General features: G+C 36.7%; 1 protein-coding gene across 2 annotated transcripts in view; it reads left to right on the forward strand.

Moving 5' to 3' along the window:
* LOC145673783 (adenylate cyclase type 2-like) overlaps positions 1-25,417 on the forward strand; it is a 1,485,668-nt gene that overhangs the window by 745,630 nt on the left and 714,621 nt on the right. For both annotated transcript variants that reach the window (XM_081743538.1, XM_081743539.1), the window contains exon 12: positions 11,265-11,413. In XM_081743538.1, the coding sequence (XP_081599664.1) occupies positions 11,265-11,413 (149 nt within the window). The remainder of the gene's footprint in view (positions 1-11,264; positions 11,414-25,417) is intronic.

A 25,417-nucleotide genomic window follows, 5' to 3' on the forward strand; every position in this document is an offset into this window, starting at 1 on the left:
CTTTCAAACGATGTGCTACTTAATCTCTCTTGTCATTTGAAAATTTTGAGTTGGACCCCATGTGGGACCCTGCGAGGATCCTGGGCAAAATTTTTTATCCGAAAAAGTGTGTTCTTGAAAATGACGGGATACATATTATCCGAGTTTTCCATTTACCCAACCGTTTCCGAACAAATGATTCGGTCAAAATATTCTGCCAGCTTTGTAGTTCTTACATTACAAAATATAACTCACGATATTCCGCCCGGTGGCACGTATAACTTTGGGATCCATCTAGTTATAACATATCAAATGAAAACACATTTGTCTCGTTCGGATCTCAGCGGAGCCACTGCGTGACCCTTCCTTGTTAGGAGTCTGGATATGTAAACCCGCTTAACGTAGGGATTTATTTCTGTGAAATTTGGGACATGGCGAATAAATACGAGTGAGCTTGGAAATATGAAAGTTCATCTGAATTTGTTTTACAATCACTTCAAAATACAACTTTATATATACTTTTAAAAAGCCATCCCTATTTTTTAAAAAAAGAATTTTACTGTACTCAGGCTCGAACCGCCGCCCTCCGGTTCTAGAACTCTAACAGCGCTATTAAGCACGCTTGACCACAGAGGCAACTCACGAAAATGCGTTGTGATATAGCTAATAGAATCACTCCAAGCGCAGGTTTACACTTGGAGTTTTAAATAGCCAGTTTCTGTCTTTTTCAGTAATTCCAACTGAAGATATTGACTGATTTCCCATATTGGAACTTTGCGTGAAGTGTGAATTGTATGCTCATTTCAAAAATGCACTATTTTCTGTTCTTTCAATTTTACGTACTTATGAGTGTTCCTAAGACCTGTTGTGTGCAGCGATTTCCACACAGTTAAGCGTTTTACTAATCCCCGGAGGCATAATATGTTAAACGTAGGCAGCATTCTGTTGTTATCATTGTAGTCACTTGTAAAGGCAAACCTAGTATTAGCTTTTTGTTCTTGTGTTGACCTTGAAGGACCAACAAATGCCTTTCGTGAAGCTACAAGTTTTCTATAACTTTATACTTTATAGCAAGAATATTAACTGCTATATAAGACACAATTATATACCTGTGGCGTGGGAGACCCTGGTTTGATTCCAACGGGAGCTCATGTGTTTCGGATTACATGTTAATCAGTAGGTCCCGTCTCATATAGCCTCGCTGCTGAAAAGGGCGCTAAACTCAAAATCAACTCAACTCAATAATTATCTATACATTGAATTTAATAATAAGGAGGGAGGCCGAATAAAGAGGGAGACCTTAAAATTTAAAACGTAAGGTCAGTGTGAGAGAGGTCACGGTGGGTGGTGTGTCACAGTGAGTCACGTCCTGTTGACCCACGATCCACTGACCCACTGACCTACTTACAAATCTTGACCCAATTGACTCACTCCATCTCTGGACTGTACACACAGATAAAGCAGACATATATGTAATCTGACCTTACTTGGCCTTCACTAATTTAAGATAATCTACAAAAAATGAAAGAAAGCAATTTCAAACGCAAAAATATAGAAATGTATTTTCAACGGAACAGAAAAAAACGTAACAGCCCAGATTTGAACCCGGATTTCTCCACTCAGCAAGCAGACGTCTTACCGACTTACTCACGGCATATCTTCCGACTTCTAGTTTTGAAACTTTATTTACATTGCGTGTGTTACGTAACGTTACGAGATGTCCTAACTGTTGTGTTAACACGCGTTCCGTAAATTTACAAAGTCGCTTTTTTAATCCTCAATCAATCCGACACACACACACACACACACACACACACACACACACATATATATATATATATATATATATATATATATATATATATATATATATAGATAGATAGATAGATAGATATGTTGGTGCACCAGTAAGCTCCCAAGAGTACAGATTAATTCATTTTTGATTTTAATCTACAGAACAAATGCTTTTTATGAAAGCAAGGGGACTGCTACCCATAGATGGCTAAGTGAGGTAAATACAATTTAAACTTCAAATGGAACTGGGGTGGCTCACCGACAATGGCTGATTTAACATGTTTGATAACAGCGCGGGTAATAGCTTATTTATGGATAGAGCCTGTGTAGGTAAGTGGATACCGCGTGAGACTGTCATTCTAAGGGTCTGGGGTTCGAGTCTCGGCCTGGACTGAGTTAAAATTTTTTCAAGGAATTCAACACTATAAATGATGTTCGCGTTTGATACTGAAAGAGATTTATCCTATGAAGGGAGAAAAACCAAGACGGGGGCAGGGGGAAAGACGGACACTGTTTATCCTTAAGTGTTAATATTTAATTTATTCCCATGTCTTTTGCTCTTTCCTTTCCTTCTTTTCTCATTTTGTTTAGCTTTCCGTACTTTTTCGGTTTCTGCATGAAGCGTATTATTCTTTTCGTTTTCTTTGCATTAATTCCTATCTCTTTGAACATAATGTGAATGGAATTTCTGCAGATTTATCTCGTGGTTGTTTCTCTAAATGATGCTCTCAGATAGTAATACTTTTTCCTCAAAATGAAGGAATATCCTGGCATGTTATGTTTTCGGGCACGTATTTGCTGTCATGTTGGTTGTCCAACTATCAGACATCGAGTGAAACTATTCTGCTACTGGAAAAAGCTATCATTTCTTATGTATCCAACCTCCATTTTCTACTGTCGCTGACTGTACATTCAAAGAATATTCCAGGAATATACACTGAATATGCTCAAATAATACCTAGAGGCTACTCGAATACTATTTGTTCCACGACAGTATTCGGAAAAAGTTTTTGACATTAAATGTGTATCTGGGCTCAGTATATTAATTGCTGGTCCTGGAACCGAAACGCACTAGAAACCTTTTACGCACTTTTCGTCTGCTATCATGAAAAAACTTGCAATAATAATAATCTCATCTTCTGAATGACTTGCGTGGCAACCTGTTTTGATATTTATGAGCATGACTATGAGCAAATGATCTGCATATTCTTGTTTCAAAGCATTGAAACAGTGGCAAGTGAAATCATTTTATACGCGTACCTACGCTATTTATCTACCAAATTTTTGTCTTTTGTTTCTTCTTCGTGTTGCATTTTTAATGTCTAATAGGGTATTTGTAAGTAAAGCATTCGAACCATTATAATTTTCCCATTTATCTTCCTATTAAATTTTTGGGTTTCCGTTTTGGTGGAAACAACAGTAAAAATAATGCATTCAAAAACCAAAATACCTTATTCAATCTATTTGGAGCAATCGTTGAGTTGCGAAGAAAACAATGAGTGTTTGCGCATGTATGGACAACTCCAAAAGTGCATTACAACCGGCAATTCTTCCTTTCCTCCAATAGTAGGCAACCCAAAAACACGGTCGTTGGGGTGATTGCAAATTAGAAAGGTTTTGTACCAAAACTCAATTTTATTACAAATATAGCAGTGTGACAAACTGCAAATAAGAGGATAAAATAAATTGTTAAGAATGACGTCTTTTTTATCGTGATAGCAATGGATGACATAAAAAGTTACAAAATGTTATTACTTAATCAGTTTAAGCAAGACAAATAGTACGAAATATATATCAGAGGAATGCAGTTTCTCTATATTTTCCAAAAAATCTCGTAAAAAAAGATAAAGGCTACATAATGTAAAATATTAAAATAAAAAGCCTAGCAGCACCAAAATAAATATCCACACTAAACGGAAACAGAGCCAAACACAGAATAAGGGACACTAATAGCGTAGCAGACTTGTGGCCCTCACATGCAAGATAAACAGATGGAACCCTAGTTAGACATTTAATATTTATATTACTACTACTACTCGGACAAATTCCGTATGAGGAAGGATTGCATTAAAATCTGTGAAATCGACCCTAATATTAGGAAAATGTTACAAAATAGTTTTCATTGGAAAGAAATATCCGCACCACCAGATAATATCCCGTGGGTACGTCTCTACAACAAGCTAGTTGGTATACGAAAGGTTTCCAGGCAAATATTATGTAGAAAGTAGGGCTACTGAACTCACAAGTGCCCTACGAAAAAATGTTTTGAAGTTTTAGGTTTCATGGTTATGCCGGGTAAGCTAAATGAGATGTCGATGATGAGAATGTAAGAAATAGTGAAATAAAAAAGTGGGAGGAAACAGGGGCCCCAGAAAATCTACACACATGGCGTTCGTTGAGCACATTGTCCACTGAGCGGGTGCTGGATAAAACAGGGTGAACCATTACATTTACAAAAGGCCAGTAATAACAATAATAATGGTATTAAAATTTTTAAAGTTGCGCTTATACTTAAAGCAATACTTACAGAAAATGGGGGTTTCCTGGGGAAGGTCCGTACTTTCAAGATACCCAAATTTTAAACCAAAGCTTTCCCCTAAAGTTTCATGTAGAAAGTATTCTACTGTACGTTTTAAGGAAAATTACTGTAATAAAAATAACTGAATATCACTGAACAGTAAGGCATATAATAAAATAACATTTAGGATATGCAAAGTTAATTTTAAAAGTTTTGCAACAAAAATACCTACACAGACCATAATTCGATGTGCTCCGAAATACGAAGTAAGAAATTAGAGTATAACATTCACTCTACAGAGCAATTGTTCTTAAAGAATGGACACACACTATTTCGAGAATCGAGATAGGAAGAGAGAGGTTTACGATAGTTTTCATCTCCTCTCTATTCTCATCTCCAAACCGAGAGCATAATTTAACCTTATCGCATCTCGAATGTAAAATGTTAATTCTCGTCTCGATTTTGTTTGTTTTAGAAACGAGATGAGAAATTCCTCTTCTCGCTGGCAACATTCAACAAAACCGAAATATTCTTTCCAAAAGTCACGTTCCTGTTTATAATGGTGTGATCTGAGCAATAATAAACTTCTTGATTTTAGTCATATAGGAGATAATAATTATTATTACTAGCTTATTATTATTATTATTATTATTACTATTATTCCTAAGGATTTGATAGTATAAGTATTGAAATAACCTAGTATTCAAATAACTGAAGATAATAAAACGTGTGTCATCGCCGATCAATCGGCACCAAAAATCCTAAAGCAAAAAATTTTTGCCGACGTGAATCCGATCCGAGAAGCTTGAGATTACTGCCAAGGCTCCTTAACCACTGCATCACGATCACTACGGTAAACGGTTCGTCTTTATTGTTTTTACGTTACTTATCTGCTTGCGGTTACAAAGTAATACAAAAGTTACTTCAAAACGTCTTTAGTATTTCTCTTATAATGCCGTAAAACAATAAAATGAAAATGAAATCTTTGAGTTTAACGTCCCACGGTTATGCCGGTTAGGCTAAAGGAGACGGTGAAGATGAGTAATGAATGAAATGGTGGAATGAAGAAAGTGGGAGGAAACGGGAGAACCCCGAGAAAACCCACGCACACGGTGTTTGTCCACCACAAAGTTCACTTGGAGGGGGCTGGGATCGAACCCGGGACCCCAAGCACCAGAGGTGAACGCTCTACCACTGAGCCACCGCGGCCCGTAAAACAATAAGTTTTGGCATAGTTTATATTAATTACTTGATTTGTTCTTAAACCTTTGGTTCAAAATTTAGTTTCTTCTCCACACCAAACTACAGATATGACATTTAATTCTCATACTCTGCATTTTGTTCCTAAGCAGTCGTCATTACCCGGTCAAGGAGTTATGTCCGGCACGATACAACTAAATTTATTTATGCCACGAACTGGAGAAATATTAGTGCCCACTAATAAATGAAATAACATACAATTTAGGAAAAATTACAGAAACGGTAACATGAGTAATTTGGCCGTACAAGTTCAAAAGTACGCGAATAATAATAATAATAATAATAATGATAATAATAATAGTAATAATAATAATAATAATAATAATAATAATAATAATAATAATAATAATAATAATAATAATAATAATAATAATAATAATAATAATAATAATAATAATTGTCTACCTTAACACTTTAGTTGTCCATTATTATTATTACTATTAGAATAATTTTGAACTTCCACGGCGAAATTACTGCATAATATGTTATTATTTCTGCATTTTTTGTATTGTATGTTATTTCGCTTATTGGTGGTCACTAGGGTGGGTCGTTTTGCCACTTTTTCTTCGGAACGAAATGTAATACCTGGCAAAAGTGGCCAATCCACATGGACATTTCAGGTATGATTTTTTTTTAAATCTGATAATATCTTCTGTGAGAACTATTGCATCAAAGTTTCAAAATTTACCTGAAAATTGCAAAAAAATACCAAAGTTGTTCATTAATTTTAGTTGTGTTAAAGTAAACATATTTTTGGTTAAATACATGTCAGTTGCTATGAAAACTGACATTCAAGTATAAAAATGCCAGTTATATGCCCTTGGGGGGGAATAGGGGTGCCTCTTCTGGGGCCAGAAAAGGGGGCAAATTCAGTACAATTAAGCGTTTCTACAGCTTTTTTCGTCCTTGCCTTTTCCTTTGGGACCTGCTGGACCAATATGAAGATGAACGTGACAATTTTTTGGATAGCATCGTCACTGCAGATGATACGTAGTGTTATCACTACGAGCCGGAATCCAGAAGACAGTCCAGGGAATGCCGATTTTTAGAAGCGCGACATGCAGGCTCTGGTTCATCGTTGGCAAAAGTGCATAACAAATGGTGAGAACTATGTGGAAAAATGAGTCTGTAGCTGAAATATTGCTCTGTTTAGCTGTGTTGTTGTTAGTTATAAAAAATTCTGAACCAGCTACAGTATTAGTATTAGTTAGCTCCATTAGTTTCCATAAAAAAATTATGCATTACTTTGGGAACGACTTTCGTAGATTTGACTGAAACTGTTATGGTTGCTCAGAGATATAATGTGAGAGGGCTGCGGCACATATAACAGCTGTGCTTCAGGCAGCTTCAAAGGCTGGAATTATAACTTCTCAAAAATCTAGCGACATAACATCTGCTTTAACTGTAGACAGGAACAAAATAAGGCGTGCGAAACTTAAACTTGCTCGGAATTTGAAAGAAAGTTCTAGAAATGATGATCCCATTAAAATCCTATACTTTGATGATAGAAGGGATGACACTAAAACACACACAGGCATCGATAGAGAAGAGCACTTATCACTTGTGGCTGAACGTAACTCTCAATACGTTGGTCACGTGACACCATCCTCTGGCTCTGCACATGACGAGACCAGAGCTATTTTCGAATACATCATGAACCAACTCAGAGTTGGCTTTGATAAAGTTGAGGTTCTTGGGTATGATGGAACATACACTAACATGCTTGGAATGGAGTTGTTCTTCGAAAATTAGAGGAACGAACAGGAAAACAAATGCAATGGGCTATTTGTCTCTTGCATTTTAATGAACTGCTGTTGCGAACTCTCTTCACGTATATTCAAGGCGCTTATTCAAGCCCCTATTCTTACACACGTCCCATAGTTTCAAAACTATCTAACTTTGAAAAAGCTTTCAGTGTTGCTATTCAAACCAATAAAATGTGACTTACCTAATCATAGTCCAGAAGAGCACAGAAAACTCAGTAAGGATCTGAGATGCTTGTTCCAGATATCTCAAGCCATTGATTCCAGAGCATGCCCGGAAGAGCTTGTTTCTATGTTCCCTGGCAAACTAAACGAAGCTAGATGGTTGACTAGTGCAAAAAGAATTTTAACATTGTATATTGCAACAAAAAACCTACCAAGAAATTAATAGAAATTGCAACATTCATTCTTAGAGTCTGTGTGGTTATGCAATGCCGTATCAGAACATAGTCTTCCATTGCTGATGGTCCTCTCACGTCTTTGAGGCCATTCAAGGTCTAGATACTTACCAAGGGAATACCAGGCTGGAATCCGTTCATCCATTTAGACGAATGCATTCTTTGCACTCCAAGAAAAAATTCTTCTCGCCATGATGACTGATGGTCGACTTGCTGTCCGACAAGATGCATTACATAAGATTCTTAGTGCTCGAGAATACGAAGCAGGTAATCTCCATAACTCCATTAGATATAAAATCATTCCCAGACTGAATTTTGAGGCAAACGATTACACTGCAATGATCTTTTGGGAAAACACTGATGTTTCAATAACTGTGCTACCAGTAAGTTCTATGGACGGTTCCAAACAAACAGCTCATGGCCAAACTTTCACTTCCTGACAATACTGTGCCAGAATAGTCCTTCACTGTCCATCCGTGCCACACGGTGGCAGTAGAACGGATAGTGAAATTAGTCACTGAAGAAGCCTCTCGAGTATGTGCCAGTGATGCTAGAGGCGGAATAATCAGGTCAACCTTACTTTCTAGGCAAGCTGCGTCTAAATTTCAATCAAAGTCCCAATTTGTGACAATTTTTCCTGACAGTGACTAATCAGATCAGTTGATCCGGCCCAACATATGGTTGGTTGATTGGATAGGCCTAGCAGAGGAGCCCTAGGTGCAGCCACCTATACATGGTGGGCTCTGGGTCACTTGGCCAGGCTATATTGCCAGGTGAGCGAGAAGCTGAACAACCGCTTAACTATACTGAATTTTCCCCCTTTTCTGGCCCCAGAGGAGGCACCCCTATTCCCCCCAAGGGCATATAACTAGCATTTTTATACTTGAATGTCAGTTTTCATAGCAACTGACATGTATTTAACCAAAAATATGTTTACTTTAACACAACTAAAATTAATGAACAACTTTGGTATTTTTTGCAATTTTCAGGTAAATTTTGAAACTTTGAGGCAATAGTTCTCACAGAAGATATTATCTGATTTGAAAAAAAATCTATACCTGAAATGTCCATGTGGATTGGCCACTTTTGCCAGGTATTACATTTCATTCCGAGAAAAAAGTGGTAAAACGCTGCACCCTAGTGGTCACTAATCTGTCTCAAGGTCGTCGAATAAATGAATTTCGTCGTACATTTTGGCGTAAATAACCTTACAGGAATAAGCCAGTTCGTTCCAAAGCTGAAGTTTGTAATATTTAGGGTTTAGTTTCATGTGCAATCATAGTGTAGAGGTAACCTAACGGACTTAAAAGCAGGATAGTTATCCAAAATAGGTTTGAAACGCCGAAGTTCTTTTTTTTAACAAAATGATCGTGAACAATCAACTTCTCTTACTAGAGGAACAATCCTTAAGAATGTGGAAGCAAACAGCTGTATCATGATAGAGACGATTTACGAATGTTGGTTGGGAAAGGGAAAGGAAATTACCAGGACATTCGAAACACTTCATTGATCTGCAGCATTTTTCGTGTTATCGCTTTCAGAAAGAAACATCACACCATTTGTTAAGCAAAGTAGGTGTACGGTAATTGGTAGAGTACTATTATCGTGCAAGATTTCCACGTGGAAAATATTGCTTCTATTCTCCGCCAGGTACTACCATTTTTTTCACATAAAATAATGGCTGCACTTGCGAATTACAACGTTATATCCACAATAGATAAAATCGACACTCTATTTTCGGAACAGATAACTGTTCGGAGATGACTAGAAATGGACCTCTTTGGTTATTTAAAAACAGATTTTTATATATATTAGTTTGATACAAAATTTGTTTCCATCCTGTAATTTAATGCGGTTTATTCATATTTGAAATTTGAAACATGCCAAGTCTGTTACATCCATAAGGAACATCCAATTTTCCTTGAACATTTTTAGCTTTCCAATATGATACGGCTTAAACATTTAATATAGCGTGTTTCTGATAGAAATTTAGTAGTAAAATTGCACTCATTCATTTTCTCTTTCTTTCGTTTCATTTCTTTTCTTTGATCCTTTCATTCTTTCTGTTCAGTTTGCATTAGTACTCTGGAATGGAAGGTATGACCTATGGTACCTACTGAGTTTATTAGAATGTATTTCAGATTAGTACGTCCAAAACACTACCGAATTTGCAACCAACCCACGTGGAAACAAAGCATGTTTTAAACGTTTGACATCTTAACTTAGATGTGCCTCGTAGATCTACAGTTCTACTGGAAGTTGAGTATTTTATTTGACCATCAATTTCCGTGTTCATATTTAAAGTGACCTAATGAAAGTTTCAAGCACCCTCTATATATTCGTATTATTATTATTATTATTATTATTATTATTATTATTATGATTATTATATTGCATCATTTCTCGAAATTAGGCCTGTGCGATAAGTCCATATACTGATATCGTCGATATCGATATTGACATATAGGGGCCTATCAACATTCAATATCGCAAATATATCGACATCGATATATCAAGATCCTAAATTTTCGATATCGATATTCGCGGTTGAGATATAGGGCGTCCCTAAGAGTTGCGATAGATGAAGAAATAAAACTTTTTTTTTTACAATAATGTTTTATAATCACAATCTCCTTATGACAACAAGTTGCAAAGTAAATAAATCCACTTGCAAATTTGCAATATTATATGCTATAACTTCTTAGCCGCCAGAACTTTTCTGTTTCCGAATAACGAGAAACCAAAAGCACCTGTCGAAAGCAAATGCTTCGAATTTTGACCTAGAATTTATGTTAAGAAATGTTTTTGTTTCTCCCTCTCGGAGATTTTCTTCCTTTTTAGCCTTTGGGACCAATCATTGACAAAAAGTGCACACAGGGTCTTAGGCAAAGTGAGAATTTTTGAAAAAGAAGCGATTTTATTATTATTATTATTATTATTATTATTATTATTATTATTATTATTATTATTATTATGAACTCTTATTATTATTATAAAAATTATGTTTTACTACTAGGATTCCATCTCTTTATCTTTCATGGGAGGTCCGCAAGCCTCTACTCCACTAGCGTCCCTTATTTTGTGTTTGTCTCTCTTTGCGTTTCGTGTGGATGTTTGTTTTTGTGTTGTTAGGCTTTTATATTAAAACTTTACATTGTGTAACCTGTTTCTTTTTTAACGAAGTTTCTTTTGTTTGAAAAATGAAAGAAATTACTTTCCTCTGATATTTATGTCTTTCCATTCGTCTTGCTTGAACTGCTTAAGTAAGATCATTTTGTAATTTTTCACGTCATCAATTACCCTCGCAATAATAAAATCATAATTATTAACAATTTATTTTATTCTCTTATTTGCAGTTTGCCACATTGCTATATTTGCAACGAAATTTTTGTTTGGTCCAATGCCTTTGTAAATCTCTACCACCCCAACGGCCGTGTTTTTGGAGTTGCCTAATATTGCAGGAAAAGGAGAACTGCAGGTGGTAATGCACTTTTGGAGTCGTGTATACAATCCTGCCTATTCTTAAAACAACATCTCTGTCCTTTATTTCAGAACAGACGATCTACAACAACTGAAAATGGAACTGCACGTAGAAGGACAGTAGTCACGGATGACAGTGTATCTACGTATAGGGAAGTGTTGAATAGGGCTGACTTAGAGATGTCAAGAGCTATTGATAAAATGCCGTTAGGGAAATACGAGTAAGTAACTCCACCTATTAAATAAATGTGCGAATACCGTCCAAAGTAAGATAGGTATGACTTTAAATTATACTTGATATCGATTGTAATAATTTTATTCTAATGTAAGTGCTAAAATATTCTAATGAATAAAACAATTATGTTAGTAACTGAACAACAAATTCGAAGTAAAGTGATAAAATACGTATTTAACGAATCACTTTGTGTACTTCGGATTCAGTGATCTACGTTAAAATTTATATTTAACATAGAAAGTTCATCTTTGAATATATTCACGATCTTTATTAAAAAAGATTATCTTTATATAAAATATAGCAGAATTCGGAATTAAATTTTAATCCTTTAGCTTTGGAAATACTTTCAGAATGAAAACTGTGGAAGAAATGAGTTTATCATTCCAATTTCAGATATAAATAGTATAACTAGAGACCGCATGTTAAGCAAACTTTCTGTTTCTTGATGTTGGAGATCTTATAAAACTGAATCCGGTGAAGTCCATTTAAAATGGCTATGCCTCAATTTAAGCATGCTTTATTTTTATATATTTTTACTATTTCGTTCAGCATTGCTTACATTATGTCCAGTGTTGCCTATTTTTTGATTTTCTTCAGAATCATGTCTTTATCGGAATAAGCACATGGATAATTTATTTTAATAATGGTTCCTAAAATTTTACAATAACAGAAACAAACTTTGCGTAGGTTACATCCGACGCGCAAGTTTCACCCTTCTTCATGGAAATGTTGCCACTGCAAGAAATGAAATCGTCTTATTGTGGCTGGTAAGGACAAATTAAAGAGAAATCGAAGTATTCAAAGTTGAAAATATTTTCAAATGGCCCTGTTTTATCCTTGAAAATATAAATATTGCCTTTATGTTTAAAAAAACTAATATATGTTTTAAAAAACTAATATTGTCTTAGTTTTTTAAACATATATTATACGACCATATATAATTATAAATTGACAACAACTTGGAAAGTATCCTTCTATCAGGAGCCATCGCAATTAACAATTCCTCGTGATGAAGTAGGAGTGCCGTAACTAGGTAGAAACAGCGAAGGCAGTGTCCGGTTCCCCGTCCATTATAGTTACAAAATAAGCCAGTCGGACTTACAATAATTAATTTCTGCATTGAGAAGTGAATGAAGGTAAATACCTAAGAAATTTAAGAATTTAATGCTGTAATATGGATCAATTGTCATGGGTATTACAGTTCCCTTTATTTCTAAGGCAGAGGAAAGGTGGCTCCCAGTAGCGACGAAATCGGCTTTTGAGGCCTCCGCAGTTAACCCCAATTAAATGACATGGTCCTTAGAGGCCCGACATGACTGCGCTTAAGCTCGACATGTAAAATGTATTAACTCCTTAAATTTCGTGTATGTGTGCTATAGGTCTCTGACATCTTTCGAACTGTATTCAGAAGTAGGCTCACAGAAACTATTTCGTATATTTTCATACTTAAGACGTTAATTAGTATTTTCTCGTTTCTATTACGTATTAAATAACAAGAGACTCTGAGACTCGATTAGGTTTTCTTTCTTGTTTAGCTTAGTTACTCTTACGAAAAATGAGTATTTCTTCCTTTTGAACATTCTAGTTATACGTTCTTCTGCTTCGTAAATGTATGGTGAATAAATAGAATCAAAGTTATTGCGATTGTTCTGTGTCTGTGTTACTCTCTGCAGATGAGTGCAGAAATGAATTAATATATATGCAAATATCCAAAGCATCACTGTAATAAGTAGTGTTCTAACTTTATTACTGACAAACAGAATGTATGACATGTTCAATGTGTCCTCCACGCCTCTTCCGAATCTCCCCATGCGAATGGTAACGTACTCGAAAAGTACTCGTCTACAGATATCTTTATAGACAAGTGTGCAGCAATCAATGATCCCCTTCCGCAAATATTGCATTGTACGAGGAGCCCTAGCGAACACTTTCTCCTTTACGAATCCTATAGGAAAAAAATCTCACAGATTCAAGACAGGGCTGGTAAGTGGCCAGGAAAATCTGTAATCAAATAGCATCCGAAGTTGATTTGCCACCACTCGATTTTGGAACTTGAATTTAGAGAACTAAGCGTTTCAAAGTCGTGTGAGGTCTAGTCCCGTCCTGTTGAAAACACTGTCGACGTAATGGAAATATTTTGCATAGAATTCAGGAAGAAAAAAGATCACTAACATTTCCTGGTAATTTTTTACAGTGACGTGTCTATCGAAGAAAGGACCAACGAACACCACACTTCCGTATTTTTTCCTTGTCGTTCTCACAATATAGTATTTTTCTTTACCTTCATTCTTCTTAAACTTGAAAACAACCTTTAAACAGTAATACCAGCTGCATTGTTAAGAGTTTCTGCGTTGAGCCAGTAAAATACTACATAATTTAAATTTTACTTCGCGAATCGCGAGAGTCACTTCATAAACAGACGCAAATTGATATAGAAGGTTGTAGTGAACTCTTTGTGCGGAATCGCTTAGCTATGAAGCGGACGAACGAAAGTGATACTAAGGAAGTCACTAAAAACAAATGAAAGATGCAGAAGGAGGGAAGAGTTTTATGCACTTGACATCAAGGCTCTTACACTCATAAGCTTCGAGTACAACCGACGAACTCAGCTATTAATGAAGGCTAAAACGATACAATATAAAGTGAGGTCACTTTGTAACAACTTTTAAATTATTGGCAAGAGTCTCACAGGCGCGGTGACCAGTCTAGGAGGCATCCACAAATTTACGGAGTAGTCACTAGTAGATTTGCAAACACGCAAACCTCAATTTTAAACAGAAGCGTCATTTCAAAGTTCGTCAAGGCAGGGCCGTGCTGGGATACTAATGAGGGCGGTGGACAAGTCTACTAAAAGGGCGCCCATAGAAACGGGAATATATATATATATATATATATATATATATATATATATATATATATATATATATATATATATATATATATATATATATATATATATATATATAGAAAGAGAGAGAGAGAGAGAGAGAGACTTTGAAAGAAAGTATGGGTGTCATTTTATCAACAAAATCACCAAAATCACCACCAAATTTGTCAACAAAATCACCACCAAATTTGTTTTAGTATTAACGTAAATAGCTAACCTCAAATCGAAATCCTATTCACCAGAGAAAACTTTTTAGTTCCTGTAATAACATTTCTGTCAAATAAAAAGAAGCTAAATGTATCAACAACTTAATATAGCTCTATGGCCTATGGACGCAGAAGGTTCAGTGCCGCGTTTATAAAAGCTCTCCATTGATTTCTGTCCTTAGAAAACTGAACCCAGTTTCTACTTTATATTTCAATCTCTGCGAGAACCATTTTAATGTTGTCCTCCCATCTGCGTTTCAGTGATCCTAATGGTCGTTTTCCTATTTGGATTTCCAATTACAACTTTGAAAGCGTTTCTAACTTCTTCCATTCTGGCTACATAACCTGCCCATTTGAACCTCCTAGACTTGATGACCCTTACAATGTTTGGTAAACGGTATAAAATTATGCAGTTCCTCCTTATGAAGTTTCCGCCTTTCCCTATTCCCGTTCCTCTTGGAGTTCAAATATTGGCTTAAGAATCTTGTTTTCAAATACTTTCAGTCTACGATTTTCCCTCAGAGTCAGTGACCATGTTTCGCAACCATACAGCACAACAGACATGATTATCGTTTTATATTTTGAGCTACAAATTCCTCAACAGAATTAGCGACAACAAAAGATTTTTAACTGAATAATAATCCGAAATCCCTGCTTCCAGTTCACATTAATTTTTTTAGTGATTATGGTTTTGGTCTGTTAATAATGATCCTAGATATTTGAATGTATCTATTTTGTCGAGCAGTATTACGAGCCCGACAAACTTCCATTTATTTAGTTTTCTCTGCATTTACCTTTAAGCCTATATCCATGCAAGCGTTAATTAAGATTTCTTCATTCCTTTCTATTCTTCTATCATTCCCTATTAAATTTACATCATCAGCATACGCCATAACCTGGCAAATACAATTCAGCTCTAGCACCTGATTGCTGTCTTTGATTTTCATTATAATGTTCTCCAGAACAAAGTTAAATAATAATGGCGACAACGCATCTCCTTGTTTCAGGCCATTCTCAACGTGAAAGCTCGTGAACAAATTTCTCTACTCGAGCCTTACGTTGGGATTCATTTAAACATATCTAATCAATCTACCTTTTTCGGTATTCCAAATTCTGTAAGCATGTTGTACAATGTTTCCCTCTTACCCGATTCTAAAGTCAATAATTGATTTGCCAGGATATTGTATTTTCATTTCTTTTCAAGTATTAGTCGAATGGTAAATATCTGGTCGATAGTTTATCGATTTTACCTACATCCGCTCTGATAATTTCCAATAATTTCATCTGCGTATGGAGTCAATCTTGCTAACAGAATGTTTAAGAGAATTTATTGGATGTTGAGAGAAGAGAAATGCCTCAATAAGTATTAAATCTGTTTTGTTGCTTTTCTTCTGAACTGGAAAAATGATTGATTCTTTTCACTCTTGTGGTGATTCCTCCTTGTTCCAGATAGGGAGAATGAGTTTGTGTATCTTCCTCTACAATTCTTCCTAAAATTAAGTCAACCAGAATTTCGTCTACACCCGGAGATGTGTGTTTCTTTAATTTTTTAATAGCAATTTCTATTTCTGTCTGGTTAGGCTCTAAAATATACGGTTATACTGTATGGATTTCACTTTCTCCACGTGCATTAGCTTTTGCCTGTGTTAAGCAAATCGTCAAAGAAATCTTTCCATCTATTTAAGATGCTATCCTGATCAGTGAGAACTGTTCCGTTAGCTTTCTTTAACATATAAGCACGAGGTTGATAGCCTTTCTTAAGTTTTGATGGATTTATACATGCCCCGAATGTTTTTGTTTTCTATATTATCTTCAAGTTAATTAATTTTAACTTTCAAAAGTCGTGTTTCGTTGTTCTAAAAGTTTTGGAAGTTTTCTGCTAGATGACAATGGAATTTTCTGTAGTTATTTCGTTCGGATTTTATAGCCAAAGCTGTTTCTTCTGTTTTCTCTTCTCTGCTACTTTAATGCATTCCTGGTTGAACCATGGTTTGTTCCTACATATTTCTGCGTGCCCCAATATTTCTTTTGCTGAAATTTTAATGTTATCTCTAATTTCAACCAAGTATCCTGAACACTAGTGCACTCCAAACCTTCTAAAACCGAGAATCTATTCGACACTTCAATCTGGTTCCCCTTCACCTGACTCTCCTTTAATTTATTTAAATTAGACTGCTCCGTTTTCTGATATTGTATATTTCTTTTATTCAACGATAGTCTCTCTCTTACTATCACAATCAACTCCTCTGAACGACCGAACATCAGTTGTGCTAGACTGTTTTTTTCTGTCTACTAAACCATGATCAGTTTGATTATGTGTTTTTCCATCTGATGAAGTCCAAGTATATTTATGAATGCCACGATGTTGGAATTTTGTAATCTTCACGATAAGGTTTCTGGATGTTGCACAGTTCACGAGTCTAAAGCCGTTGTCATAACCTTCCCTATAATCGGTTTGAAAATAACCTCTCGTCTGACTTTCGCATTGAAACCGCCTAACAGAATTTTCATATGGTAATGTAGGAGATGATCTAATACCCGTTCTATTCTTTCGTAAAAACTGTATTTTTTAATCGCCATCCTTATTTTCTGTTAGGGCATGTGCATTTAAAACAATAATATTACACCACTGACCCTTAAGAGAAGTAAAAGAAAATCTATCACTAACAAATTCAGCCCATGTAATTGCTGATATTACGTATTCGTTTGTGAACGAAAAGCCCTGTTCCTAGTTGGTAATTTTTAATTCGTTCCCCGTAAATGAGCGTAAAATTTTCCGACTTGACTCCTCTATTTCTAAACTCATTCTTTACAAATTTCAACGCGCCTGCCCTATGGAGACTTCTTATATTCCATGTTCCAAATCTCATGTCAATTTTACTTTGCTGAGTTCGTGCCAAGTTATCAGTTCTGATCTGGGGATTTCCCGAACTTATCTGAACAATCCTTTTTTTTTTAACAGGATAAGGTTGTTAGCCCCACACCAAATCTCCAAGGTGGAGGATCACCCCTTGTCTGTCCGCGACTTCTTATCCAGTATATTCGCAGCTAACCTCTATATCCCAAAGCTCACCTCCTCGATCCACAACCTGACGACGCGCCGTGCCGTGGTGACAGGAAGACCACATTTTACGGAAATTAATATAGCTATATTTCCGAAATACAATAGGTACTGGTTATCCGAACACTGCTTTAAAACACACAGGAACAATCAATATGCTCGGATATATGGATGCGTATTAAGACTATGAAAGCTTCGATGCCGTAAAAATCGTAAATTAGAGACTAGTGTTAGTGTAGTATTATATAAATGCATTACGTTTGACTATCCGAACTATTCTTGATGTATCACATCGTTTTATAGCTACATAACTTTATAATAAGTGATTATACAATTTACCTGTTCTCTGCCAATAGCAACTAATGAATTTATAATACAAAACTGAAAGACAGAAGAATAAAATTTAAAAGAAAATATGTGATATTTCGCATCTTATGTAAAGGGCGCCTTGTATTCTTCACAGGTTCCGTACTACCAGTCAGTATTTGAATTTATTATACAAAGCTGGTATACAGGATAACTAAAACCACTTATCTATAATGTGATGTTTCGTAGGGCGCCTTATGCAAAGGGCGCACTGTACCTTTCACGGGTTCTTTACCAACAGTAACTGTGTGTATTTATTGTACAGAACTGTGCTATATACAAAAGAGTAAATAAAAGCGTCCATCTTTGATGTGGTCTCGCAAGGGCGCCTAATGTAAAGGGCGCACTGCACCTTTCACGGTTTTTTTTTTTACCAATAAAACTGTAAGAATTTATTACTAAACACTTGTACCTTTATTTATACTGTGATATTTTGGAGGGCGCACCGGGACACGTCCCGGTGTCCCGGTGGGCCAGCACGGGCCTGCGTCAAGGAGATTCTCGAAATTCTCTTATCAGTTTCGAAAGTTCAAAAGTTGATTATTTTCGGGTGAAGTGACCAAGGCTGCCATGCACCTTCTGGTGGATTCTCTTTGATAGGCCTATGTGATAAGAGCGTATATATGCATGGAAGAAATCTCCTCTTTTAAATCCTAATTGTGTGAGTTCAATATTTGAAGGCTAAAAACGAGTTCACACATTTTGTTTGGTAATAAGACAGGCCGACGTTTTTAAACTTTTGAAAAGTTACAGAAACAAAAGTCACTGATTCTGACTAATTTTAGATCTCTGAATACGAATATAATATCCATTTTCCTACATTAGCTCGCATTTTTGTGTAACGCATAGTTGCCATAATCGGGAAAATGAACTATCATGAAGTGTACCGGCCAATTTGCTCTTTGCGTGCCGAAAGGGAATCCACTTCATTTCGACAGTTGGTCAAGAACGACATTCAGGTTTAAAAATTCTTAAAGTTAATTTATTGAATCAAACGAGTTAAGAAAAACTATATATTCTGTTTGTGTATTAGCACTAAAAAACTATATATATTCTGTTAATGTAGGCCTATTTGCATTTATATACACAAAGTAATTTATAAAGTCTAATGTTTAGAGCTGCAAATAACACCATCTGCTTTACTTTGTTCTTTTATGAAATGCTGGGTCCTCTCTCTTCACCGACCAGCAATAGTCCCCCATCATTGCAGGGTCCCAACGTCCTTGATATCGAGTTTCCATTGTTCTTATATCCTGGTGAAACCGTTCTTCCATTTCGTCGCTTACATCTGCAAGATTTTCTGGAAAGAATTTGAGGTGGGAGTGCAGAAAGTGGATTTTCAAAGACATGCGACATCCCAGAGCTTCATATGCGACCAGAAGTTGCTGCACCAGAGTCTCATAATTTTTAGCTTTAGTTTTGCCCAAAAAATCTTTTACAACTTGAACAAAAGCACGCCAGGCATTGAACTCTTTGTCGTTTAAACTCTGTTCAAACAATTCGTCATGGATAAAGTTGCGAATATCAGGCCCTGTGAAAACTTCTTCATTTAATTTACCATCACTTAGTTTTGGAAAACACTGTCTAAGTTACTTAGATCCTTCACCTTCTTTGTCCATAGCTTTTACGAAATTCTTCATGAGACCCAACTTAATATGAAATGGTGGAAGCAGCACCTTGGCTGAATCGATCAGAGGCTCACACTTGTTATTGTTGGTACCGGGCTTAAATGTCTCTCTGGGGGGTCACTCGTTTTGTGAAAAATGTTTTCCTGTGGCTCTTGAGTCCCAAAGACACAAAAAACAACAGTAATTTGTAAATCTACCTTTCAGACCAAGTAATATTGCAATAACTTTCAAATCTCCGCAAATTTGCCAACCATATTCTTTGTAGTTAATACGATTCGAAAGTTGTAACTCTCTCACTAAATCATTCAACTCATGTTGTAGGATGAAATGATGCTCATCTTTTACGTAGATGGAACTGTCTCTCGAATCTTCGTCTGCAGATATTGAGTTGGTGTCCTCATCGCTCCCTGTAGGCGCTGTAATATCGATAGTTTTGTAATCTTTCGGAGGGGTAGGTATAGATAAATTTTCTCCATGGGGCACTGGTCTGATCGCGGATTGCAAGTTTCGGTATTCGATAGCACGTTGTTTCTTCTTGTTACTTCCTGCTGTATTCGTCAACAGAAATAGCAATCATCATAATGATTCCGGGGTTCTCTCCATTTCATCGGAACAGCAAAAAGCATCCTTCGTTTGGTTCCTTAAAGTCAGGCAGTCAGAGTCGCATAACACATCAAACAACACACATGAGGGGCCCAACTTTTATCTTGATCACCGATCTTGCAGCCAAAATAAAAATAATATGCTTTCCTAGCGTCATCATTTATCGATCTAATCTGCGACTTAACCATAAATACGCCACAGATATATATGTCCGGTGAGTTTTTATATCCTCTGCGGGAAGAACTTGACGTTATGCACAGAAAAGCGAAACAGAGCAACAGAACAAACACTTATTCCATAAAATCACTAAAATATACTGAAAACACAAACAAACAGTTCTAAAAATACTGTGAAACAAAACTGAAGTTACTGACGTAGAAATTCCGACTCAATTCTTCCGACAAAATACTTATACACTTGAGAGATTACTTACTGCAATGCATAAGAGCAAGACTGAGCCACGCAATAACGGCGCAGTCGGCGCTTTTTTCGCCCGAGTCATCGTGCCGCTCATTGTTGCCACATAGACCCTATTTTTTAAACCAGTTTGAGTGGTATAGAAACAAACAAACAAAGGATGGGGAGGAACACAAGTGTCAAGCATTTCAATCATCCCCGTCCTCCCGGTATTCATTGTTATATATATATGCCAACGACAAGGGGGTCCTATCTGTCGCCAACTGAGTGAAATCTAATTTACTTTTTACTCAAATAGCATTGTCAGACCGGTTACTTCGATGACAACTGAAGCCGTCCCTACAAAATGGCAAAATTGGCAACAATGCATAAAGCCAAAGTACGAGCTAATGTAGTAAAACGGCTATCAGTTTCGAATTCAGAATCCGAGGTTTTCCTTTCTGTAACTAACTGACGTCGGCCAGTGTAAAGCTATCAATTAAAGTAGATCTGAAGCTCGGTGAGGGAGGCAATAGTTAATGTTTACTATGAATAAAACTACGTTTGCATACTTACAGGTTACAATAACCTATTCCTATCACCTGCTGTGGATTCAAATGATACACATTTTTGAATTGCCGTATTTTGTTTACTTGCACATGAAATGTCAGAGTTTTTGTACTGATGACACAATAGACATTCTACAATCATATGAAATCAGTTAATGGCAGAAAGAACACCCAAATTAGCAGGCGCTCTGACTTTTGGGCTCACATTCCCCATCAGCTGTTCGAAGTAGTTTGCACTGAATTGACGCATTACTTTTCGGACTCGGTTCTCCAAACATTATATATATATATATATATATTGGTTTATGGGATGCCTTTAATATTTTTGCTTTTAAATTAGCCAAGAATTTCTCAATGGGACGGATTTGTGGTACATTTGTTGGATCGAGCTTTGTGCGCAAAAACTGCACTCCCTCCCTTTCCAGCATCTGCTGCGTCCCTATTGCATAGTGAGAAGCTAAATCAGGCCACAAAATGTAATCATCATTCGGAAAGTTTTCTTTGATAAATGGGATAAATCTCTTTCGAATACATCCATTTTGATATATATTTTTATTAATTGCACCGAATCAGGGACGGCGCCAGGAACGCTTGATGGGGTGGGCGGAAAGAGGCGGACCTAGTTGCTGGGTGAGCAGACAACGAAAATGAGAACTGGGCAATGTAGACATTTTTTTGACAATAATTAAATTTCAATTTTTATACTCTTTAGTTAGCTAAGGCTCAGACCGAAATAGGGGAGAAATAAGGATGTGGAAAACAGCTGTGTTGGCCTTATAGAAGGTGCCATTCCAGCATTCACCTGGTAAGACTGAAGAAATGCAGGACTTAGGATGGGCTGCGGGAGTTCGTGGCAATATGCTCGACCTACCGAATTCCGCGTGGCACACACACTACCTCTACTTTCAGCTTTTTAAATAATAATAACGGTGTGCTCTGTGTAGTCGAAGAAGTTCAAGACTGCTTTAACTCCTCTCTCTCCAAGAATGCACATGAATGCATAGAAATAAAAGAAGGTTCAAACAACGCAGACTAACAGATAATACTCTACTTTTCGTTAATAACATAAAATACACAATAAGTAGGTAAAGTAAAACAAGGATAAAATAGGCTGCTGCAAACATTTTTATCTTTGAAGTATTTATTACAAGAAAGCAAGAGGCAAAAAATATAAATGAGTAACTTCAGAAGCAATGCTGTCGTCTTCGCTCTCTCCAACATCTAGTTCATTTTCACTTTCCTCGAAATCGAACTCTTCAAATTGCGAATCCTGGTTGTCACATGTATTTGTATTTTTTGTCTTTTTCCCCATTGAAGAAGGATTATCACTAACATCAACGGATTGAAAATCGCGCTTCTTTGAACACGAGAAAGACACCGAGCCTGAGAAGAAATCGCTAAATTTTTTCGACATATTAGCTGAACAAGCACCGACCGCCAAGACTTCTGAACCCAACAGAAATCAACTCAACAATGCTATAATAAGGGTTTTTACAAATCTGTTTAATGCCACACGGGTTAGACATGTGGTACATTGCTGTAAACAATTGCAAGTTGGAACCCTCTTATAAGAAGCTATCGCGCGAACACAAAGCAAGGGCGCCGATTTCTCTGTAAATTTGGGGGAGGGGGGCATTCAGATGCAGAAGGCATGCATGAGGATTTTAAGACAAATTGAATTCAAATTATGCCAAATATTGTATATTCATAAATAAAATGCGGGGGCGCACATGGGCATTGGGGGAGCCCGGGCCCCCTTGTGTTCCCAGGATCGGCGCCCTTGACACAAAGCACTACTCTCCTCCCTCTCTTTCTCAAAATGAGACAATATATAATACTGGCCAGCTCTGTCCATTATTTAGTTGGCTTTTTAGAAAGCACTTTTTTTTTCAGTGCAGCACATACAAACACTGGCGTTTCAATAGCACGATTGTGCGTGTGTGTTAAACTTCAATTCATTAATCACGACTTTTGGCATCATTATATTACTACAAGTATCTGTCTTAAAATCATTGTCCATTGCAGAGTTAAACAGAGTCATAGAACCTATTACATTACAATCGAAAGTAATACCTATTGCTTGTGAAGTACAGGATGTCACCTTCAGTGCCGGATTTGCGTATAAGCTAAACAAGCTATAGCTCTCTTGGGGGCCCCAAAAATTTTAAAGAAAAAGTGGCTGTAATGTCATTTCCAAATAATAAGAAAAAGCAAATAAGATAAAACGCACATACAACAACGGTGTTCTGTACTGTTATGTATTAAGCTCTCATGAAGCAAGTAATAGGGCCCTGTTTTCCAACCCGCCTGCAATGGGATTTCTGTTGCCCAGCCCCGCTTATAATGGAACCCTCGTTTCCCAGCTCCGCTTGTAATGGGGATTTTGTTTCAGAACCCCGTTTGTAATCGGGACCCTGTTTTCCAGCCATTACACTTAGCTACTTTAATAAGACTTCACAGCATAAGTGATACAGTATCTTGTATGCGGATAGAACTCTAGTGCTACCCTTTCTTGTACTATTTGGAATTCGACAAGAAATTGAGTCTGGTAACAGTGGATGCTTAAGAAGAAGGCATGAAACGACAAGCTCGCGAAATAATAGTAAAATATAAAGGAAATACAACCCTAAGCGGCAATAATCTTTACATCGCGAAATTATAGCTATTTTATTTCGCTGTACGTAAGTATGAAAAGTAGTTTGCAGAAGTATTTTCATAACTTTCAGAACTTGGCACTGATTTTCATAGTGATCTATAGAGTTGAGTTGATTTTGAGTTTAACGTCCCTTTCAGCAGCGAGGCTACATGAGACGGGACCTACTGATTAACGTGGAATCCGAACCACATGAGCTCCCACCGGGAATCGAACCCGGGTCTCCCACGCCAAAGGTGCGTACGCTAACCGCTTAGCCACGGAGGAGCTCATATAGTGATCTATAGAGTGCAATAATGGATCACTAAAGGCAGGGGCGGATCCAGGGGGCGATCGCCCACAGAATTGAATATGTTTTTATTTTAAAAATAAAACCTATCCTAAGAATTTTCACCTTTGTATTATAAACGTAAAATAAAACCTATTGACTTCGAACGACTGCCCCCCCTAAACATTCAGAATGGATCCGCCCCTGACTAAAGGAAAGAATAGGAGCACGAATCGTAGTGATTTCATCCATTCGTTCTAGGCATATGAGTCGTTCGTTTGTATATATTAACAGTATTTTATGTATTGTTACGTTCAGAACTGCCCGAATTTACCTTGTGTAAGTTAGTATGCAACAGGCTGAATCTATTAGGTTATCGGCACTAGTTACTACCAGTGGCGTATTTACGATTTTGTTTCGGGAAGGGCTTTGCTAACTTTCGGGGGGGGGCGGGACTTTGCCTGGAAATGTGAAAATTCTGCAAGATATTTCATTTAGGGTCTACTTTACTATACTAAGTTATTTCGGGGGGGCTTAAGCCCGGAAGCCACCCCCATAAATACGCCACTGGTTACTACATAGCAAGGCAAGGTACCAACATCTTTTCACGTCGCAGTAAAAAGATGCTACCTACATTTATAGGTCTTATAATAATTTTAGTGCAACAGTTAAGTTTTTTAACGAGGTTTTTATGATTTTCAGCCAGAGACGTATCTAGGCAGGGGCCGGAGAGGTCTACGATCCCAGTTTTTTGAGTGACAAAAATAATTGAAGCCATTACTTACATATTTTTGAAAGTTTAGAGTAAACTCACGATATATCTATCATAATCTGGGTTTTAGTTGCCCCTTCTCCAGTTTTAACATTCTAAGTTCGCCTCTGGTTCCAGCGAATTTGTGTCGTATTACACCTTGTGTAATCTTCGAGGGTTGCATTCCATTTTGAGTTACTCCAGTAACCTGACCTGGAAAAAGCTCACACGATTAGTTGAGCTTCAGGCAGTAATTACCAACCCTGGCTGATATTTAGACTGTATTTACTTACACGGATCCCTGGAAACGTTTCAAACTTTACCCAACTGAATAGAAACAAGTTGAAATGAAAAATGATGCGGTCTCCACATATTGTAGAAGCATGGCGTGGAGCGTGGATCATAGTTGGTGCAAAAAGATCGGCAAGGGACTTTATTGGTACCAAATTAAACTACCGCTAATTTTACAAATTTTACAGTTTTTCTGTAATGTATTCAAAACAGTAAGTTAAGTTATCGAAATATACACGAAAACGTATTTACTTAATACATATGTATTAGGTCCATAAATTACCATATAGCATATATTCAAACAGAAAAGG

Source organism: Thermobia domestica, chromosome 17 (assembly GCF_964235325.1).
Source record: "Thermobia domestica chromosome 17, izTheDome1.hap1.1, whole genome shotgun sequence".
Taxonomy (NCBI): Eukaryota; Metazoa; Arthropoda; class Insecta; order Zygentoma; family Lepismatidae; genus Thermobia; species Thermobia domestica.